The following is a 24,016-nucleotide window of genomic DNA, read 5'->3' as shown; positions in this document are numbered from 1 at the left end:
AATAAATATTAATAGCTGCGCACTATAATCGTCACATCATGTGCGGTACAAAGAAGCCATACTTGTTCAGGCATCAAATCTATAACCTGTGCCTAATCCGTCATGTTCTTCTGACTTCGACATGAATTCCGATCGGCTTTACCCGTTATTGGCAAAGGCCCTGAGAACCCTCGGTGAGTACAGAATAACAAATATCATGTCAGCCAGACGCAATTTTTGTTCATTTGCCGACTATTTATTGCTTTGTATAGCCTTTCTATAAACGCCATATCCAGAAAACTGTATTACGAATGGCTTACATTATGTATTTAATTCGCTGTAATTGTTTAGATAATAGAAGCTTTAAAATGCACTTGATGTATGTTAGCCGCATAGCCAGAATACGTGATGACGTCTTATCGAATACCAGGCTGACATATTCCAATTTATCTTTCACTCTAACATCTTGGCAAATAGGAAAAAAAAATCTCTGAATATCATTTGTTTTCTACAAAAAGAAAAAAGCTTGCTCGTGTCGCCATGCTTAGGGGATTAATCATAAGGCATATTGGTTTAGGCTGGACCCACATCGCGCATCAATCAACATACCAGGGAGGGGACAGGACTGTCTTCCTTGCTAGGGCGGTAAAAAAGACGTCTTCTAGTGATTCCCCGTGGCTCTGAATGTATTCTCAGCACGTACAGAGGGCAATTAGACCAGTGTTATCAGCGACCAATGTTCGTTATTAATAAATGCATAGGGTCAATTAGCGAGAAAGTAAACTTGGGAAAGTAGCATGTTACCGATTAACTGCGCATGGAGAAATCACTGCTGCCCACATACCGTGGCATGACTTTTGACAAAAAACTAACCGAACGGGATAACGAGTGACTGATCGATAATACCAGAGATCTGTTTTGACATACGATGGACAAATCGCGGTGGTAAAATAACGAACAAGCCACTTAACACCGCAGTCCAGACGCTGGCCAATAAACGGACAATGTAGAAGGTCCCGCGTCTGTGCCAAGCCTATCTTTTCGATTCTTTTCTAGATAGCATTTTGATGTGGCGAGAATAAGAGTGTCTCGTCACAGAAGCAAATGTCCATCTGAAAAAAGTTCCGAATTAGACCAGTTATGCTGATTCGCGAGGCAACAGCTCGTTATAGCTGCATTGATCAGCAATACAGGTCTGATTGTTAACAATGTTTTCAAACAGCCGGCTCCTTGATCTACCTGCACTTGACGCAGACGACAAGCCAGAAGCGCAAAAATCGAGTTTATGGCTTTTTAAGTTGATCTTAACGAGATCTAAAAAATCGAAATAGTGAAGTGCGCGTGCTATATCAACTGTCTTCTTTGGAATAATGACTGCAAAATGGCAGCTTTTGGAGAACTTGTATAGAAATGTAAATGGAGACTTCATGGTGAAACAGAAGGACTTCGAATTTCGCCACTTTGAAGGTTACAAATTACAGCTTCCAGTGCTGCTGGTATAGCATATTCTACAAGTCCAAAAGTCTCATGTGCGGAATAAATTGACGTAAAATTTATATCCACCAATGACGACGTTAAATGAGAAACTGATCCATTGAACCGCACTTGAGCATTCCATCTATATTGAATGAGGTGGACTTTTTCCTGTCGCTATGGGGATCCCGCGGGGCCAATGGCAACTAGTATCCACGTAAGCAAGAGGATTTCAGGCAGGGCCTTGCAAACCCTACACTTCAGACGTACGTGTGGGATTCAGAAGGTTTGCCGCTAGTGCAAGATCTAACGATCTTTCGCTGGGTTTTTTGAGGACCGGGTTGTGTTTGCTACTGACATAAAGGGAATCTCTTTCTGAGCTGGAACTTTTGCAAAACGACCGAGACCCATGACCGATAGCCTCAGTGACCTCAGTAATGATCACTTTCTGTGCTTGCTCAGGAAAAGGTTGAGCAAATGGTTAGTCCCATACACGGGACGTTACTTTGAAGGCCACAGCAGGACAGCCCACCTGACCTTGGACAGTTCTATTATTGATGGGAAACATTCACTCGAGCCTTATGTTACCAGACTCAGCGGAACGCATCTCTTACCGAGTGGGTTCTTTAAGCAAACGTTATTCTAGCTCTTTTTCACGATTCTAAGCTAAGATGAGGTTACATTTCTTACATGCCAAAAAACATGAAATGAGGTGACAGATAGGTCATGGTTGAAGAATAACTGCGAAACGATAGTGACATTCGCCTTGCCTTATACTATCTCTTGTACTGATCATTTATGTTCATGAATTTTTCTGTGTTTTAACGGCTTTTGTAAATACGAACATGCTCTCGCTTACCCTGAGGTGGATGCTGCCTCAGTTCAAACCACTGGCCCTTGAACAAAAGGGTTTGATTTCAAAAAACTTGTTCATTACCGGTTAGATGGATTGCGACCTTACAGTTCAAGTAAATGTTTGGGTGGTAGATTCTTTCGGGCTGATTGCTGATCAACCTGATCGAAGACGTATAGACGAAATATATTTGTAACTGTCAATAAGACATGTCAAAACACTTCTCTGTTAAAATTGCACAAGTAGGATTGCTGTTCAAATTGTCTACTAAAGGGCAAACAGCTGTGTGCACCTCTAAGATACACATTTGTACTGGACAAGTAACTCTCTGGAGTCGTTTTCATCCTAGTGGATGTCGTTAAACATCGTGTAAAACAAGGAGACATAAGGAATTCATCTATACAGAGCACACATTATTGCTTTGCTGGGTAACCTGAGAGCGCATTATTAACGGCTACGGGCAAAAGCAAATCTGGCTCAGGTTATATTTGATCCTGTTTGCTGACAAATTTTTGCAACATGAGATCGACATGTTAAAAGCGGTAGCGTAATGAAGTACAGAAGTAAACATGGTTGATACCATATCTGATCGTTGTAAGTGCTTTCTGAGGAGTTCTCTAGTTATATGAAACAAAAGCTTGGTTTTCAGGAAGGTGTGTTATATGCTTATTACTTCAAAGTCGACTAAACCTTAAACATGGAGACGAGCTGGCGTGAGTTCAGAGCGCATAAGCCTTCTCGTACATCATCTTGTATAATCAGTAGCCTAAAATCACAGCCAAGGCATTCACCTATTCGTGTGGCCATTTCTCTATTTCACCACTTCTCGTCCTCTACTGACGCGAATATGCCAGATTGTTCTTCGTCCAGATCGATTAAGTTTTCAACGATACGCATTTAATCCCACCGCCAGAATCTCCTAAGTGGTTATCAGACTACCAGATTTTATATGAAGAGTTAAGCCAATCAATCCATCACTCACACCGCCAAGTTGCGTAAATTCTTAACAGAAATCAAGTCAACGACTTTGGGCCTCAGTATCGTGTGAGCCTCACAATAATTAATCACAATTTGCCCGTCCCAATTAAGCTTGTAACATGGCGTAGCTGAGATGTTGTTAACGGCATGGAGTGTCTCCAGGAATCCATAAATCCATGGCCTAATCAGCCCTCAAAGCCCCCTTTCTGATGAAATTTGGGCGGCCCCTCACCGACGGTTCCGCAAAGGCTCGCTGTTAGTGTCTTAGGCCACGCAACTCAAACATAACCCGATCGGAACAGATGGCTAAGACAGATGCGCTCCGTTCACGTTTGCTCCACGGCGTAAATGAAATCAGGGGCAACCCACATGTCCTTTTCTCTCGTGTGCACGATGTGTAAGCACAACTAGATGTATACATTTGTCGATAAAAGATTGTGACATTCATTCAATGCCAAAACGAACGTAAAGCAAGCTTTGGAGATTTACGTTCCGGCAATCCTCAAGTGCAGGAATTGGTTTGAAAACAAACCGTGATACTACAACCATTCAAACGCCTGATAACAGAAACAATGATTGGATTTTAAAGTAAACATTTCATAGGATGTAATTTCGATTCCGTTGTAAATTCAATAAGATTGAAACCATATGGAGTAGGCAAATACTGCTAAGACCCTTGGATCTGCAAATACTGGTTCATGCTCGCACATAGCGCGCCAATTAGCTGCATTGATTTTCAAACGCGCGCTTTCCATCTGGCTCTGCTAAGTTTTGTCTCTCCCCTTCTTGTCTTGAATATCCAGTGGATGAGACGTTTTAAAATTCCATAGAAAAGTTAAATCGATTCCATTACGGCTGAAGGGTATATGTCAATAGGTAGGTTAAGGCTGGGAGCTAGGGTAGGGCGATGTCCACTTGAGATGGAGATATTAACTCGACCCGACAGTCTGTAATCCGGGTGTAGATCGATGAGGCGTCCAGGCCAGGAAGACCCCGGGACAGTAGCCCTGTCTATTTCAGTGACACATACCCAGCAGGACACATCTCGGCAAAACTCATAATTACGTTAGTGGAAATCTCTGCCACTGCTTTATCTCGTACGAGTCCGACCGACATCACAGGGCTCTGGACACCAGACAAACTTAGGTAGGCAGATTTGTGAAAACAGACAATAAGCCTGTGGTGTGACAACTCCGTCTGACCGACGGGAATCGACCGACGGCAGTTGAAGATACTATAATTGTATTGCTCTCTGCACATGGCTATTAGTGTGTTCCGCTATCTCCATTTAAGACATGTTCCCCTATAAGGAAGATCGTGGCCTTCAGCCGTAGCATTCTGTACAATAGGCAATGGTCAATCAACCTACTGCGATAGCCTACCTGATACCACCACCTTTCAATTCGATCTTTCTGAGACCTAATCTTTTAAGCCTTCTGTCAGTGCCACCAACCATGTGTCGTTAAGAGTTGCAGCAACACGTCTTTGGGTAATAAGTCTCCATATCTCAAATCATAATTGAATCAATCGTTCACACGATGCGATTTTATCAAAATCTACAGATTTTATGACACAACGTCTGTCCTGTTTTCGTTAAACTTGCTGTAAAAGCAGGATAGCACGTCTGGGTGGACATTGCAACCATTCATTACACATTTCAGAAAAATTAATGAATTTTCAGAATGTTCTTACTTTCATCTTAAGGACAGTGAATATATTTTGCACCTTAACATTAAAAGCATTAAAATGCTCTGGGGACAAATGTTAAAACAGAGATCCGTTGTGTTCTTTCAGCTAATAGCTTTCGGAAATGCTAATTAGTACTGTTTCATTACTATACGTGGAATTCAGAGTTTTTGTGTTTCGCGTGCTAGAAGTTTTGGCCTACAAAATCAGGTTTCTTTTAATCTTACTGATGTAATTCTAATTCCATATCATTTAATTGTTCATGATAAAATGAACAACATAAGGTCATAATTAACACCAGTATAACATCAACAGCAGGCGCACTTAAATAATCGTCATTATCGAATTAGTTGGCCGCACTCGGCATCTTCCGGAGAACGATAAGCCCATGGAAGGTGTAGGGTAAAACCAGGAGATGTAAACAATTAAAATTACAATAGGCAAGCTGTACAGAGGATTTGACTTTTATTATTCTTTTAATTATGAACTGAAGAAATTAATATCAACTATTGTGGAAAAAGAAAATAGTCTGAATTTAGTAAGGGCAGTGGATAATGAATTGGTGGCTTATGAAATGCACTGGTGTTGCATTCATGTATTTCCCGAATTATTCGTTTGACGCCTTGTTGAAGGCATTTCAATTGCGGATCAGTTTTATGGGGAGAGAAATCTGGATTATCTGGCTTAATTTGTTAAAATCCTGCCTCACTTTCCCACGTATGACGTACGTATATGCCCACCATATGGGTGCAAACAAATGGTGCTTTTATGGTCACGAAAGCCCCAAGAACAACGAGGGTGTCCAAGGCCGGGATTGAACCCGTACCTGATGTGTCTTTGCTATTAATAGATAAGCGCCTTTATCTAATCGGCCACGATCAGCTCCCCTTCACACGTTGAAAGAACAGCCGGAATGACTCAGTTCTACGTTCGTAAGTCTATCTATTCAAATCGCGATTTAAGGCAACAAAAACACCCAAATAAAGTATTTATCAGATTAAACACTTTCTTGGAAATTAGTTTGATTTATTTTTTTAGAATTTTTAAACCGACTAAAATGCATTTGAAGCATAGGATTCTATGGTGGCCTGTTGGGATGCAAAAGGTATCGGTGTACGTCACAGCAATATTTCTGGCTAGAAATAGTTCGTTTCAAGGTCCGTTTTCTAAATACTTTCATGGCTCTTAATGAAGGTGCCTTTTGAATGATGAAATACAGCAATCTATGTGTGTCAAGCGACAAAAAGTTTAAGTGACATTACTGGTCTCATCGTGGTCAGAACAGGCCACAGTAGAATCAAAGTTTAAATGCATTTTACAAAGTCGAAAAATACTCTAAAAAAATAAATCAAACTATTTTCCCTGGACAGTATTTAATGCTGTTTCATCTGACATGTAATACATGCAAGTTTGTTCTTTGCCTTTAACGTGGTTTAAAGCTGTGAGAATTGTTAACCCTTTACGGGGCTCGTAGTTCTATTTCCTCTGGTTGGGTGTTTGACAAATGGGAGTTTTTTAATGAGAAAACATCAACAACATGCTGTTAGCCTGCCAGTCTGCCTTTGGTCTACGCCTCCCCTGATAGTCTGACATCTGCGCGACCAGCCCATATGGCATGTCACATTCCATCAGTACTTGATGCTCATCCATTCCGTTAGGTATTCGGAATTCTTACGGATAATTGATGAGAACGATAAAGACTTGTAAGTACTTCTCATTATGTGTAATTCATATGCTTGGGAATGTGTGGTTAATCATTAATGTAGTACAGGTGAAACAGTGTATATGCACACGACATTGACAAAAGAGTCGGTCCACTGGCCTCAAGACGACAATACATTTTCATCTAATATTCTACCTTTTTTTTCTTTTGTCGATTTATTTCTGGGTGTTGCGATATCAAATATACACGTATACCCAGATCTATATCTTTGCAGGCGCAGTTCAAGCAATTAATGACACCTCCAGGGTAGGGTATAGTGGCGCCCTCTGATGTCATTGTTTTACCATTCAGTGTCCAGGTTACCTGCAAGCGCTGACTGATTTATTTATATATTTATCTGGCTGGGGTTTTAAGCCCACCTAAATGGCACTAAAGGGTGTTTTCCACTGTATACAACAGGACGCATCGTCCCAGAACCCAGCAACTAATATGAAGGAAACTGCCTTTAGTGTGGCACTTTGACCAAAAATGCTGATTTATAATGAGATAAGTTGAATATAGCGACCGAGGTCATAAGATACATTTTCCCGCGAGATAGTGATTCGGGTCCAAGCTGGATGGGCCATAGTTCTCTAACTGCTTTACATGTTTGCCAACAAATCGTCATATTAAATGCACAACTCAAGAATAAGGAACAGACTATATAACTTGAGCCTGACTACTTTAGGCGGAAAAGGCTCTCATTTATATTGTTCATATACTAGTGAGAGCAATGGGTGCAGACGTCTTATTGGGAGTAGTGTTATTTGTGTTATCAACACAAAACGCTGGGCACATCTGGTGTTCACAAGCTATTAGGAGAATCTGCTATTAATAGCGAATGATATTTAAGATGCCTTTAGCCTTTTTATTACATTTGTTTACGATTCGCGGATTTGTCCGATTGCACTGTTGGATCTAATTAGGACGTAAAAATTGCATGGATTGTTGGAAGCCTTGTTGCAGGGTCTTAAGAGAGACCATAACAGTTCCAGTAGTATAAAAATGTCGCACAGAAGCCTGATTGGGGAGATCGATCTGTTACATGTATACACCTACAACAAGGAACCTCTCTCGGTTACAACCACTGTTGTCGACAGGCTTCAAGGAGACGTGTATAGCTCGCTAGCATGCACTCTTGCCAGGCAAGTGTGTTTATTAATATTAAAATGTATCTGAGGCTACATGTAACTGGAGTATCTCAACGGAAAGCAACACTCTATCAAATGAATACAGAAAAAAACCTTACGGTAGATATAAAATTTATATTTCCATCACATATCACCATGCATTTAATTGCAATTTCAAGTATGCCATTCATCACTTACGAAAGATAGCCCAAAATTTCATTTTCAAGCGATCTCCGCGCGCCCTTATTTTTAATAACATTTTTTCCTGGACAACGTGTTAATGACTTCGTAAGTTTCATTGTATACTAACACAGCATATATGTAGCAAAGAGGTAAAATATTTTCTTAGATTATGATTACTAACAGCAGATGATTTATGACAGGTAGTGAAGATAAATATTTCTGAAGGCCGTGTTTTTTCTTTCAGCTTTTGTTACATAATTTCAGTGTATGACAAACTTCATAATGCGTCATAAGCAATGCTAAAACCACTTCGTCGTGTATACATATTGACGATACAGAGACTTGCATCTGTGTTATGCAAACACGTGTTTCGCAGGCACCCCTGACACCCATAAGCCATATGATTTGGGAGCGGGAATATGAATAATTATCTCTTTCTGTAGCGGGGATAGAGAATTATCTTTGCCGGTTGAATAATTCCGGCTTAAAATAAGATGGTCTGTATGACCACGCAATGAATTCTAGTTCTGGGCTGGCAAGCCAAATCACAGTCGGTGGAGGAGATTTAATTTTGGTCCGCCTTGCGTTCACAAATGACATATCGCTTCTCTGCCTTGTAGGTGTCTGGCGTCTTCGTTAACACGGGTCAAGATTTGACCTTGACCTTTGACCTTGATGACGAGGACTCCGGCGTTTTTATTGATGGCCCGCTGACCTACAGATATCGCCTGAATCATTTAATATTTCATTTTGGAAGCGCAGACGACAGAGGTTCTGAGCACGTGATAGCAGGAACGGCATTTCCATTAGAGGTATGATATGGCTTTTTTACTCTTTCCTGATAGGCCCTTTCGGGTAGCTATTCGGATGAAAAACTGAGATAAGTGATTTGCGTAATAACTGAAAGAGTTGGGGAATGTATTCCTAGTATTTTTTATACATTTCCTACTGATGTTTTTAATGCTGCTTGAAAGCCGTTCTGGCAGGTTTAGATCCTCACAAAGCCAGACCCTTCCAGCATGTCAGAATCAGACGCCTTCTTCTGTAGCTGTACAAATACATTAGATAAACTCGATGGAGTTGCAATGGCCCCGCTGTTTCGCCGACACAAAGTCTGCTTAGGTGGGGACTAGGCTGTCAGAATAAAATCAATTGATACCTAAAATGACTTAACCTGGTGGCTGACTCCCCCATTCATCGCCACATCTCCGTGCTCTTTCAGATTCAGTTTGTGGCCTATAACTCAGATCTGTTCTCAAGCTTCAAACAAGCGGCTGTTGCCAGTTTCGGCGTTATTGTGATCAGTTTGTTAGGCCAGGTGAGTGTTCTGAAGAATTCCTCTGAATAGCAATAGCTTAGCCTTTACTGACAATGACAATGTGTAAAGCAAGAATAACCTTAACTCTAAAGAGATGAACTGAGCAGCCTATTGTTCTCTCGCAATCAGTGAGTAACACGTCACCAGATTGCCCTAAACCTCCATCGTGGGTTTAAGCAACAGACTGATCATGTTAGCTGAGAATTACTTTTGGCGGGAAGGGTTCCCATTGTTTCCTTAACATTTCATAACTTTTTTTCTTAATTTTCTAAGTTAATTTTAATTTAAAAACCTACTTCTTGTGGAATCATTTTTTAAGAGAACCAACGATGGCTTAAGCTATAAATTACGAAACGCCATCTAATTTATAAGTGTAACAATTTAATGATTTCAAAACTGTTATATGTTGTTTTTTAAATGAATTTGTATCACCTAAAATTTTGCATTTTCTTCCTTTTATGCTTTTTAGACATCAGCAGCCAACAACAATACGTATCTTGACGCATTAATTAAGGACGCTGAGTCCATATCATATAAAGGTAGGCTAACTAAACATGACAAATTTAATGTTTTATTTTGATTTTATATTTTTTATTTATTTGATTGGTGTTTTACGCCGTACTCAAGAATATTTCACTTATGCGACGGCGGCCACCACTATGGTGGGAGGAAACCGGGAAGAGCCCCGGGGGAAACCCACGACCATCCGCACGGCTGGAGAGGAAGCCAGCATGAGCTGGACAGCATGAACTCACAGCGACCGCATTGGTGAGAGAATCCTAGGTCATTACGCTGCGCTTGCGAGCTAACCAACTGAGCCACGGAGGCCCCACTGTTTTATTTCATTAAAAGTGATTTCATTAAAAGCCATTGCTCCATTTCATGTAGTGTTTCCTTTAACCTATTTAGTTCAGTTCATGGCGTTTTCTTTGTCTCTCAACAGGGGACAGTAAAGTCGTCTCTGACGTTTACGTGGACGGCTTAATACCCAACACCAGTCAGTATATAACATATGAAGGCTCTCTTACAACACCGGGATGTCACGAGGTCGTCACGTGGATAGTTCTAAATAAACCTGTCTATGTCACGCCGACTCAGGTAAGGCACCAATCTCAGGACTCCAGCCGTTCTACCAGCTCGTGAAGACGAGAATATTGTACTGGGAGATTTTAACACAAGTCTGACCATCACAGCCTTTCAAATAGAGCTTCAGATCAAGTGATGACTTGCCAAGCCGTCAGGATCAAGATGTTATACCCACACATCATATACCTCAATCGTCTCCATGGCGCCATATATCGTCACACCTCATCAACCACACGCTATCTCCCTCAGACGTCTACGTGCTTCCATATACCTTCGCACCTCATCATGCACATGCTATATCCCTCAGACGTATACGTGCCTCTGTATCTCCCTACACGTCATCATCCACACGCTATCTCCCTCAGACGTCTACGTGCTTCCATATACCTTCGCACCGCATCATGCACATGCTATATCCCTCAGACGTATACGTGCCTCTGTATCTCTCTACACGTCATCATCCACACGCTATCTCCCTCAAACGTCTACGTGCTTCCATATACCTTCGCACCTCATCATGCACATGCTATATCCCTCAGACGTATACGTGCCTCTATATCTCCCTACACGTCATCATCCACACGCTATATTCATGTATCCCACACTTCACCATGCACATGCTATATCCCTTAGACATTTACATGCACGTGCCTCCATATCCCAAACCTCATCATCCACAAGCCATACCAGAGTTTTACAAATTTCATATTCCACCTGTTATAATGACTAAGGTGTTGCTATATGTGTAGTTGTATCAAGGCCATATATGAAATATCCCTTAGACATCTACATGCACGTACCTCCACCGCTTAAGTCACGCCCACACCTCATCATCCACAAGCTATACCAGCGTTTTACAAATTTCATATTCCACCTGTTATAATGAGTAAGGTATTATTATGTGTAGTTGTATCAAGGCCATACATGCTATATCCCTTAGACATTTCCGTGGCTCCTATATCTCCACTCCTCATCATCCACAAGCTACATCCTTCAGACATCTACACGCACGTGCCTCCATTTATCCCCATATCTCACCATCCACAAGATACAGCAGTTTCACAAAGTTCATATTCTCCCTCTCATAGCGACCAAGGTATTACTGTAGGTGGACAAAGCCCATAGTCATGGATGACAAAACATCTATTGCTAAAACGCGATGTAAGCCTGTGTAAACGGCCCTTTGAGCACTGAGAATATTCTCACATGGGCTATGAGAAGAATGGAAGAATGGGAAATCTCGAAAATTAAACCAATCCCGCTGCCTTGTATTTAGAGTTTTATTAGCAAGCGCCATGAGGGAAACAACGAGCATATTTAGAACAGCTGTCGCCCTTCTTCTCAAACTTCATCAGCTTTGATTTTAAATACTTAGAATTTCAGAACAATTATCTTCTTAATGAGAATGAAATACCCGTTATCAACAAAAAGTCTCCTGTAATTTGCTTGCCATTCGAGAAACGATTAAGACGTTTTTCTTCTCAAAGTCTTTAACAACATTTCATTAGAAAATAAGCTTTTTAGCGCCTAGACAACTTCAGATGCTCTTTTTCTGTGATTTACGAGCCAATGTTTACGATGATTAAACGACCCAAAGCAATTACATCTCAAAATTGCGGTGCTGAATTTGTAGACGGGTATCTTACTAATAATGATCTGCAATGCTACATCCTCAGAGGTCTTTCAGTATCCACACGGAGTGTAGGAGTATAGATAAAGCATAAACTACCTTTGTTGATACACAGGACACCAAAACATATTGGGACAATCAGGTTAAATTTATATTCCAAATATTCTTATTTCATTAAAATTATTTTTTTTTTTCATTTTATTTATTATTTTTCATTTTATTTATTATTTTTCGTTTTATTTATTTATTTATTTATTTATTTATTTAATTGTTAGTTTTAATAGGTTTCATCAACATTCTCATTCCATAACACAAAGGAAAGCAAATGAACCACTATTTTAACCTATGAAAACAAATTGAACAATAACAAAATTTAGATTGAGTCGCGAAAAAAAATTCGTGCAAAAGAATTTGAAATTGCAACCCAACAGCAACGTTTAAATGTTGCACTATGGCCTTATATTTGTCTTTTTATACCTCATACCATACGTAAATACGTTTAAGTGCTGAGAAATGAAGACAATCCTCTCTATTAGAATGAAGATAAAGACCACGTATGAGGCATCATCAGCACAGAAGGTGGCTTCATTATCTTAAAAGTTTCTTTCTTTGCTAGATTTTTTCAAAGCATATTCGCCAAAAATTTCGTCCACAGAAATGCAACGTCGTTTTTGCCTCGTAATCAAATAACAGCGTTCTAGATAACTCGGTTAGAAACGATTTGCTGACAACTGGCGGGTAACTTTGTGACAATTACCCCGAGCAGGAACTCTTGAAATCAATCCCACTTTATGGTTACAAGAGCCATAGACGCTCTTTCGTCTTTGACCTTTTTCTTTGTTAGACACACACAGAACGGAAGCACTGGCGAATCAAGTAAGCCCCATCAGTAGTCACTTTTCTATGGGATAACGTGCAAAGACCTTGTAAATTACACACTGCTTATTTAACCACGTCCTTCAAAGGACAATATATTGCCGCCATTTGAATATTGCATCGTCTTGTAAACATCACGTTTTGTGTAGAAGAGCGAGGAACTGCGGACTGTTACAGCCATGGCTCCAATCATGCACCACTCTCTTACTTTTTCTTTTATGAATCATGAATATCCATGCCTCCTTGAAATTATTTTTGTCGTTTTAGTGCGAAAATTGTTAAAGAGTCTTAATAGATTTTTGGAATTGACGTTCAACTTGCCTGCTTAAGTCACGCCCATTAAGATTCCATACTAGAATTCTTCCTGAAAAGAATTACATCGCAGAAATTCGGTGAATAATCCATTTGAAAGTTATTGAGAACTATGCATCTATTAAAGGGATTATTAGAGATGACTACAGATCTTGCAATGTGCTGTAAAGAGCCTTGAGCCTTAATCATCGACGACTGAATGCACCCATCTTACTTACATTGACGTCCTGTCTTCGAATCTGTTTTCCGCCGATTTGTTAATAAATTGACTTGTTTACTTGTTTCATTTACACTAAGCTACATGTAATGTCAAAAGACTATGAGTAAACCAGAGTGGTGACGGCAGGTTGTGATAGTGTCAAATGCTTTCACGTAATCAATGAACTCATTTTACCTAAGTTTAGAGTTTTATTCTAAGTATTCGTCAAAATGCGTATATAGTAGCAACTTAAACAACTTTTAGCACCATGACCTATAAAAATATTACGGTATAAAAGATTACAGCAACGTAGTAAATCCTGCGAGCAGTAAGAAACCATACAGGCATGGGCCCGCCTTGTTTACAGCGATCCAATAACTGATATATAACTACAACGTTGTTATTGTGAAGTTTTGTGATTGTAAAATGATTATTTGTTTGTTTTTGGTTCAGTTAGCTTCTCTGAGAACCGTTCATAAAGAGGGTCGGGGAAAAGATGATCGGCTAATGGAGAATAATTTCCGTCCAGTAATGCCTTTAAACAATCGAGCAATCCGAACGAATATTCTCCCATCCGAGGTAAGTTCCTGTTCTCATTGGTTAGCCTCAGTTGACCACCAGACCGTTTTATGGGGGCTCCGTACGGCACTGGTGCCTTTCTGACAATACGTCTGCTAGCTTTGGTGTGACAACGGCAGAGAGCAGTACGCAGACGTAGGCGGAGCACGCTTAACTGAGAGAAACGAATTTGACACCCCAGACGAGGTGCTTAATAAATAATAGAGAAGTGAGAATATGGGCTTGTCTAAGATTTCCATGTTCTATTTCCATGCGGTACACGACTCTCTTTCACACACGTACGACTCCGTAGGTGGCGAAAATGTCTTTAGGAAACATCATAGATTGTACTGACGGGTCTAGTCTGAATCTAAGTCTTGCGTTTCTTTTGCCAGCTCTCTCTTGTACGTTGGGGAACTCAAACAAAAATATATCTGTACAGCGGACAAGGCAACTGGGTGATATACAGGATAGAAATGCCCATTTCTATACCATAATGTTTTGTCTACCTATGATTTAAACGCTAATCATGTGCTCTCAAATGCCACAAGACTTTGGTAACAAGGAGCAGCTGCAGCGAAAATGTAAAAATTGCATCTGATATAATGGGATAATAACCGATGCAGCGAAAATGTTAAATATAGAATATAATTTAATAAGTAGTGATATCTTACAAATTCCTATGAAAATCCATGGAGTTTATGCACCTAATTCTGCAGTAACCATGTTATAGGGTGTGTGTAAGTAGCTGCTGTTTAAACATTTACATGAACAGTTAGAATAAAATCCCCCGGCACAAAGATGCCGGATTTCACCGGCGACGTGTAACCGAATTCATCACACTGTTGTTGCTACGCTGGTTCTTGCATTCCACGCTGTAGTCCTTTGTGTCACGCGCATTATGAACTTCGCCACTAGAAACGTGGTAGAAAGTCACACGTCGAACTGATTCCCATGATTTTCCTTCGGGGTCCTGAATGGAGATATGTCATATTATTAAAAGTATTTTAATTCTGGTAGAGAAAATTGGTTCTAACATTATGACATTTTGCTGTCTGTACAATACATCCCAAAGCCGTAATCCGCTCTTATCCCACATCAAATCACATCAAACCTCGTGGGTACAGATGTCAACGTGATTGTGCAGTCAGTGTATTAGCTTTTAAGTAAAGCTCGATTTAATCCCCACATGCATGCGATATCAGACTCCCACCACGCTGCCTGACGTCAATGACAATTCGTGCTTAAACCGGCATGCGGAAGCAGTCAATTCGAACGTGAACATGAAGAGTGCAGGCGTGAGATCTAACTTCAAAAGGGCTGGTTATTTATAGGAAAATGAATGACGGATTGAAATTTTATGAGTTTTGGAATTCTTTTGGAATTTGTGTGAGCCATATCCAAAATTTTTCATATGATGCCCTAATCATTTATTAAATAATCATGTGGTAATTAAAATTGACCGGCTGACCTTAATCATACAAAGCAACAAACCAAAAACGCAGTTATGGTAAATTGTGCGTTTTTCTTTTTTTTCGACAATTTGCGACATTCATTATGTCTCTTGCACGTCGAGGTTTTTACAAGGGGTCATTTTCGATACACGACTTGATAATGCAGTGTGGACACATCCCTGTACCATAAATGTTGTCGTCTAGTGCATAGGCATACGTGAGTGTCATTTCCTGTGCAATAAGTATTTTGGTGGTAATAGTATTTACCATCACTTTAAATGTCGCCGTCTGATAAGCATTACACATTATACAAAGGGTGCATTGGTCTATTGAGTATATGAGCATTAATTCCTCTACAATGAATGTTGTCGTCAGCACTAGGGCATTCAGTGTTGCAAAATAAATGACGTACCCTCGTGAGTAAAAGAGCAAAGAACAGGAAATTCGGGAATGGGATATTTCTACAGGTGTATACAGATTTGTTATTGCACAAACTCGATGTGTTTATTCCAGCTTCTTTATCTGTTCAAAATACATTAGAGTCCCGATAATGCATTTCTTTGCACAACTTAAGCAGGCCGCCTTTTTCTTCTGGAGTGAACTGATTTGTACCTTTTTTTTAGTGGCTATTCCTGCTAAATCGACCGCATACTTTCGGCGGAATTTATGGCAAGACGCACAACACAATGCAACATCTGCCGAATCCCAAGTCGTTTCTCTTTGTCTTGGATTTTCCTGTCATGTCTGTTATTTTCAGACTGGTCGCCTCCCAGCAGTCTGTGGTCCGTGAAGAAAAGGAATATACTGATCTTGTGCTAAGAGGAAATCTCGGCACTGTCCACATGTGTCTAATTGACTTCAAGCTTCATGAAGGGTATAATTACGAACAGGCGGTATAAGCTAAGAGGTATAAACTTTGGTTGCGAATGAACGGTTAACGGTACAAAGGTTGTATAAGTCTTGGTTGCGAACACGCGTTGTAGCTAAGCTTTATGAAGGGCAGCTGCGAACAGGCGGTGTGGGGTAAGCTGTTTGACCGCACTTGCGAACAAGCGACATGGTTGTTGTATAAGGGATGTTTGCGAACAAGCGTAGTGGCAAAGATGTGTGAAGGGTAGTTGCGAACAAACTTCATAGCTGAGGTGTATAGGTAGTTGTGCTGAGCTGTACAGAGAGTAATTGGAAACAATTGGTATAGTTATAAGATATATTATGAGAAGTAGCGAACAAGCGGAATAGCCAAACTGTAAAGGGTATTTAAGTAGTAAGATGTATTTGACCAAAGAGGAATTGCGAACAAGCGGACGATTCCTTATAAAGTGTGGTTGCGCCAGGCCATTGCGTTGACCGCTGTTGGCTGATGAATGGCCCGAGTGGCGAAGGTTTTGTTGAAGATATAAGCACTGAGCAGAAACCATCCTGTCTGTAAGAACACTTCTCTGTGATGTATTTGAAAAAAGATGTCATGTTAGGACAACCACTGATTTCCTTCGGCGTTTCAAATGAAATCGATGTCGACGACGTTATTCGTTGGACTTGTAAATCACCATAGAGCAGGTGTGCGTCATATTGAACGTTAATTCATCTTACCCTCAACATCTTAGACTCTTGACGCGTTTATAAATATACGAGTCCCTTGCCTCGTTTTTTGCTTCATAATGACATCGCACAATTTACTGTTAGGGCTGGAAACATTACTGTTGATATTTCGATAGTGACCACTAAGAGCCAGACTGCTTTCATTCTCAGGAACAATAAATTCAACAGGATTGCTTTAGACATGGAATTTTTGGATTGCCCCGCACTCAGTGCTCGTGGGGCGTTTGTGACAGCAGGCTGTCGTCGACGCTGGTTTGGACTTTGTGTAGTCTTACATGCGTTGAAAACCACTTGTTTTCCACAAATATAGCGTGTCACAGGTGGCAATGTTCGTTGATATAAGTTGAAAAATAGTCGATGGTTTACTTCGGGCATTCCGGTTTCCTCCATCCAAAATCTGATCGCCAATGTATCAGTGTAAACATCTGAGTATACAGTTTTAAACAACAAGCGAATAATTAAATAAATAAATGATAATTATAATGCCATCGAACAAATATAGAAGTCGTGATACCTATATTTGTTATGTTACGCTTTTAAATTATTCATTAAGAATTCCACAGCTGGCAGTCACGGGCTCAATCAATTCTCTGGCAGTATACTGGTATTTAGGATAAGCAGCTAGAAAACCTCACACCAGACAATTAGATGAGTCCTGTCACATACCAGTGATAACTAAACTGTTTCTAAAATACACACATTTTGTCAGGTCCGATGCATCTTTCGAAATTTAAATATTCTGGCATATGTACAGTTCATATTATAGCAACTATGACCACAATCGTAACTGTATATACAGTTTTAGATTGCCACAGGTACATGCCCAAGTTTGTATTGAACAATCAAGATATTGGGCAGTATACAGCAATAACTTCATCCAGTAATGCAGTACCTCAGTTTCACTAGTCTACATGCGATAAGGTCGTCCGTCATTTGTTTTTGAGCATTCCAGTGGCCTACTACTGGATTAGTTGCCTTAGCCAGATGGAGCCATCTGTTACATTGTTAATGTGACGGATGTAGCTGTGGACTTGGCTCAATCAATCACTTTCCCTACATATCAATCAATCGATTACGGAGTCGTTCCATTCATCAGAAGAGAGCTGTGGTGCATTTAAGGCGCATACGCCATGACATCACCTTGTTACATTGTATTTGTCTTGTGGGATACAGAGGATTACGGTATACTGTGTATTATATCCACGCGTAACCGCAGCGAAGACCTCTTAACCTGCGGGAATGTGTTAACACATATATCGGTGTATAAGGGTAAATCGATGTCTCTGAGCATTATGGAACAGGTAGAGGAAGTGTCGACTAGCGATAAGCGAGGGAAATGACTCTTAGCCAAGGGATTATATTGAGTCGGAAAGAGAGAAAATGACCAATGCGTATTAATGCCAATATACGCTGTATAATAGTACGCGACCTTCGCAAATTAAACATTACTAGATTAAAAATAACTCTTATTTTTTGTTTGCAGTCACCCGAATGCAGACGAAAAAGGACTTTTTCCTACGAAGGTAAGAATTCTGATAACAGATGCAGAGTCATGATTCCTTAATCCAATCTTCTTTAAGCGTAAGATAGATTACGTGTCAAACTTAAAGTGTACACTTTGCTGTTGTCTATAATTCTGCAACGTATCTGAATGGTTATAGTATGCTTACTAAAGTATATGTTGAGACATACCCCTTTCAGCTCAAGTGCTGCTCTCTGTATACGCTCGCTTTACATCACTGTCACCGACAGACTGACCTTTGCCGCAGGTGCGATCCACATAAATTTGTTTACTCTTAGCCTCATCGCTGGTATCCTCGCGCAGAACTAATTAATCAGCATTCAGCAACAAACTTCTTTCAGTTGTTGGCTAGAATCATGTACACACTTTAGAAAATGCCTGTGTATAAAGTATTATTAAAAACAAAGGGGGAGAGTTTTTGTGTTTTCTAACATCTCTTCCTGCCACATCGCCGTGACCTCAGTGACTTCGGCGTTCTTCAAGATTTCTGTATAAATTTTGTTAGTGGTGGCAGTGATGTAAAGCGAACGTAGAGAGGAATGCGTGGGCTGTAAGATGTATGATGTTGAAGGTGATATTCTGTCTACACAGACAAATAATTGCGCTCCTTGTGAAACAACAAAGTGGCTGGATCTAGCCAACTGTCTGTGATGAATAGACTTGGCATGTTGAATTACTACGCTCAGTCTGGAACGGTGTGCTGTTTCTAATGATGAAATCATAATAAGGTATGCATAAGCTGCATTCAAAACATAACATTTATCCGAAACGGTTGGAGGATTATGGTAATCAGCGGCATGGAAACTGATGTATGGTTGACGTCGTAACTTCGGTTGAAAGTTGTGGCGGAATCTCGGGTTAACTTCACCGAGCTTTACAAGAAAATGTCATAGATGGATGCTACAGTGCATAGATACGGACAAATGGACATCGTGCATCAGCTATAGTTATAGTATATATTGTTTTCTTTAGTGATGTCATGCACTATAAGCTTATTACCTTTTAACCGAATGTAATCCACAGTTACACACTTTTGGTTAAATGACTTTACGTTATATCTGTGTGTTCTGTACAGAGTGTAATCGCTATTATCTGTGGAAGAATGGGATATATCTTACGACCATTTACCAAGAGTCTGTTACATTCTAAAAAACAGTGCACGCAAAACACCATCTAATCTATAATATTATATTTTATGAAAGAAAATATTCTTCTACTTAAAAACAAAAGTTATATCGTAAATAATTAAAACGTGGTCATTTTTCTTGCTTTCCAGCCGAAGTGAAAGTCAAATATATCTATACTTCCTTGAGTCTTTAGGCAGTCCTCAAAACCGTCGAAACAGGCTCTTTTTAAAATCGATGACGCTACACCCCTGATTCCTACACGAATTTCTCCTTCATAATGCGTCCATCTAAATACTTCATCACACCACTGATTTCGGCAATACAGATTCCCGGTTTGAAAAAATTCTGTATAAATTCTTTAAGGCACTCTGTATATTTAACAGACTTCAGTACGTTTTTATTAATTTATTTATTTATTTATTTTTTTGCAGAGAGATTATGATATTTTTCTCCAGAGCTTTCAGATTGTTTTATATAGAATTCTCATGTATAATTCACTCTACATTTTGATTTGCAGTCAATGAGCGTTTCCTGACGTGACGACACGCGAATGTTAACGCTGCGCTCTCCTCTAGTTACCAAAGGATTAGCAGTCTTCCAGCAAGAGTCCTCACAACTTCCTCCTACCGTCGACATTTCTGAATAGCTCTAACGACTCCCACCAAAGCCGGTACTGTTCGCTTCTAAACGCAGGCCAGGACCCTCTCTGGAAGGGTGATGTAGAAATAAACTAATTATCCGGCAGGATGTCGCTAAGGGAATATTCGACCCACAGAGTGCGATTCTCACCACTCTGAATGGATGGGAAGGAATGAAAGTTCTCCCGACGGACGAAGATATATCCCCCTTCAAATGAAGTACACGTGTAACAAACAGGGGGCAGTTTATCTTAAGAAGTGTGTGACCCTATGCAATAATTGCAACATAGTATACACAAGCAATTTCTGATTGGAACTGATGTTTGAGGCACGTCACGTACTTTGAGATGCTTATGGTAACATATGACTGGGAGACATTTCTGTCGTATTTGTTCGGACGAATAACCGTCATGCATGGGAATGTATGGAATGAATTTAAAATGGAACGCGTGTTAATAAATGTAAACAAGCAAATCTTTGGAAGACAGAGACTTTCTGGGAAGGTCAAAGATCTAACCCTGAATATAGCCGAACATTTTCATCATTGTCCCAATACCGTATTACAAACATTTTCTGGTATTTGTGTATAAGATGTTTTGAAGTTTTTCTGTCCTTCTAATTGTACAAGTAAGTGTATATGCAAGGGAGAGAATCCAGTACATTGGTATTTGCTCCGTGTGTTCTAAGTATTCTCTTCTCTTTACGTCACACGTTGGATTAGGCCATTACGTAATGTAAATACATTTCAAACCTCTTTAAGTTTGGAAGCATAGTGTCTTACATATATATCTATATATATATATAAAGTAAAATTACACCAGCTTGTTGACATTGAAATCCACTGCTAAGTCGATCTGAATAGATGTGTTGCTTACAGTTCCTTATTTCGAAATAAAACGTTATGTTTCGTATTTGTTTTTCTCTCTTGCCATAGCGGAATAAAATTTACTACCCCGGTACCCGTGAATACTTTGTCTGCCGTGTGGTACAAGTATTTTCAGGAGCGTTACATAACAGTCGTATTTCCTTCTGATTTTGTGACTCGTGTATCCACAAAGGGTGTTCATCTTCTGTGCAGTTCATCCTATGAAATACCAATATCGTAAAGTAGGCTTTCATGTACATGAAGCTTGCATGCGATTTTTCCTATGAAACACGAGTATGGCAAAGCATTTTATTATATTCTGTATTATTTCATCCTATACCGTTCAGTTCATGATAGTACATCCAAGCCTGTCATGACGAACGGACACTCTGGTATAAATAAGTATATCACCGATAGATGTAGACGTAAAAAAAATCTTAGCTAGGAGCAGCTGGTGTTTTTCTGTGGGACGATGCCCCAGTTGTGTGCATCAGAATTCGCGTGAATCGTCATACAGAAAATTATCGAGTATAATGGTCTAGCTTGCGGCATAACGTCATCGCCGGAATTGAGGTAGCGGCGTGGTGCGTATGATCGGGATTTCTGTGCTGCGGGACTAAGATACTCACGTGGCTAACCCAAAAAGCCATGTAACCAGCCCTCAGTGGTCACATCCAGTTCAGAAAATATCGTGCATTTTATATGATAAAATTGTGACAGCTCACACTTTGCATGAACCTCAGCATAGTTTCATGTCAGAAACTTTAAACAAAAAAAAAAAAAAAAAAAAACTAGACTGCGGATGGTCATGGGTTTCCCCCGGACTATACCCGGTTTTCCACACAATAATGCTGGCCTCTGTGGCATAAATGAAATATTCTTGAGTACGGCGTAAAACACTAATCAAATAAATACGAAATTAAAATTGAGCTCTTTGTGAAATATTCAGTATTGTAGCATAGGTATGAAATGCTTGGGTTTGTCCTACGTGTGCCCTTTACAGCGCATGAGTTCTGATGTGCACTCGAAAACGTTATCTGGATTATAAGCCGAATCAGCATTTCAGAATTTTTACAAGTTCGCCAAGGTTTACGGGAGGTACAGTGGTGGTTCTGGTAAACTAACGCGGCTAAAACATGTGAATTTGCGAGAGGGTCTTGTTTAAACCTGCATGAACTAGCAAGATTCCTGAAGCGCCCATTCGATCAAACCCAGAAAGTGCGGTTATGGTAGCTGGACGTTTGCATCGCCATAATTTGTACACTGCTGCTTCACTGAAGTACATCTATCTCTGTCAACAGCAGACATGACACTTGATTCAGACACATTATAAGTCTATTGACACTATGTTTTCCTGTCGAGGTGAAGCAAAGACGTCTATTAATCAGTGAGCGGACATTGCGGCGGCGACCGGTAGTAAGCGGCTGTTTGCCGTGTCTCCACAATACCCGGTGTCACATTACCTGTTAATTATATGAGAAATACAACGTTTGATCTCTGGCCGATGTCACTGTTGTAGAAAGGTTTCTAGCAAAGATCGTTTCACGCCTCACTACTTTGGTTTATAGTTGTATTTATAGACGCACAACATCAAAGGATGTTGTAGTGATCAGGCTTGATTGGCACTCTGCGGGGGAAAAAACACACCAAAGGTAAAGGTTAGTTGGTACCTTCGCTGCCAAGCAGTTTGTACCAAAACCTTATATCCATACATATATAAGCAGACAACATGAACACATAGCTATATGATGATGTACATAGCAATACACGTCGTCTTCACTGGCTATCGATAGACATATTCTTCAGCAGTGAAATCGATACAACTGAAGGAAATGATCGACTAATATTCGACCTCAGGGACCTCCGGCAGTCCTCTCGGTTTCATAGACTCGTACAGGGTTCAAGTTAAGTAACGCGAACTCTCCATGTTAAGTTGGACTAACATTTGTGCAGCCAACGGAGCTCCAGGAAAAGTATCAGTTTAATCATGCCACAAGTACCTATTCTATTATTTTGAATATAGGGCTATAAGGTTAAACGTCCGTACGGGAAAAACAAATACTTTTTCAGCAGCAGCGAAAAGACAGGTAAATTGGCAGTCATCGAGATAATAACCGTGGGACGAGGTATCAGTTTAAATATGATTTGATGAACTATAGCTGCACGAATGATTGGTTATTGGGTTTTACAGTATAAATATGTCTGAATGTTGATATCAGGATGATTGCAACTGGATGGGGGTACCTATGGAATCTAGTAGGATCAGCAAGATGTTTAATTAAACAAAACGGTATTTTCCGCCCATAGATAACGGAAGAGCATGATGATAGCGACTTTAAATCTCCACCATTTATATAATTATACAAATTTTATTGTCTTCGTAAACAGCAACTATATACAAGCTGATAAGACAACAGAGCTTTCCCCGAGCTATACAAAAATAAGTCATCCGCCAGACAGCATTTACCATAATTGCTTGATGATGTGTACCACTTAATACTTATCTCCGCCTTTCCTCCTCGTCCACGGTGGACTGTTTGCGTTGGGTAATGGGTTTCCTAAGCAGTGTAGGCTGGCATTGCTGATTTCATATAAGCTAATGACCGTTACCCTTTGTATCCATTGTGTAAGGAAATGTCGGTGAGATGTGGAAATCTGCTAGCTATAAGTATAAAGCTTAATGCTATCACTTACACTCCAGCACTGGCCGTGTAAGGAAATTCATCCCCTCAGGACAGTCCACTCTGGGAACAACCAAAGATTCACGTATGATAGATTCGGGTAAACCAGCGCTCCGCGGAGCTCGTGGCGAGTTCATGTGTTGGTCTGCATCAGATAAAGCTACAAA

General features: G+C 40.2%; 1 protein-coding gene across 1 annotated transcript in view; it reads left to right on the top strand.

Moving 5' to 3' along the window:
• LOC135473924 (carbonic anhydrase-related protein 10-like) overlaps positions 1 to 21,020 on the top strand; it is a 30,244-nt gene extending 9,224 nt beyond the window's left edge. Inside the window, exons 4-10 of the mRNA XM_064753865.1 lie at positions 8,605 to 8,796; positions 9,207 to 9,302; positions 9,772 to 9,841; positions 10,246 to 10,400; positions 13,859 to 13,984; positions 18,500 to 18,539; positions 20,183 to 21,020. Coding sequence (XP_064609935.1) covers positions 8,605 to 8,796; positions 9,207 to 9,302; positions 9,772 to 9,841; positions 10,246 to 10,400; positions 13,859 to 13,984; positions 18,500 to 18,539; positions 20,183 to 20,205 — 702 coding nt within the window. The 3' untranslated portion in view covers positions 20,206 to 21,020. The remainder of the gene's footprint in view (positions 1 to 8,604; positions 8,797 to 9,206; positions 9,303 to 9,771; positions 9,842 to 10,245; positions 10,401 to 13,858; positions 13,985 to 18,499; positions 18,540 to 20,182) is intronic.
• Positions 21,021 to 24,016: the final 2,996 nt, after the last annotated feature.

Source organism: Liolophura sinensis, chromosome 8 (assembly GCF_032854445.1).
Source record: "Liolophura sinensis isolate JHLJ2023 chromosome 8, CUHK_Ljap_v2, whole genome shotgun sequence".
NCBI classification, from domain to species: Eukaryota; Metazoa; Mollusca; class Polyplacophora; order Chitonida; family Chitonidae; genus Liolophura; species Liolophura sinensis.
The sequence above is the reverse complement of the archived record's forward strand: the minus strand, read 5'-3'. Positions and strand labels throughout refer to the sequence as shown.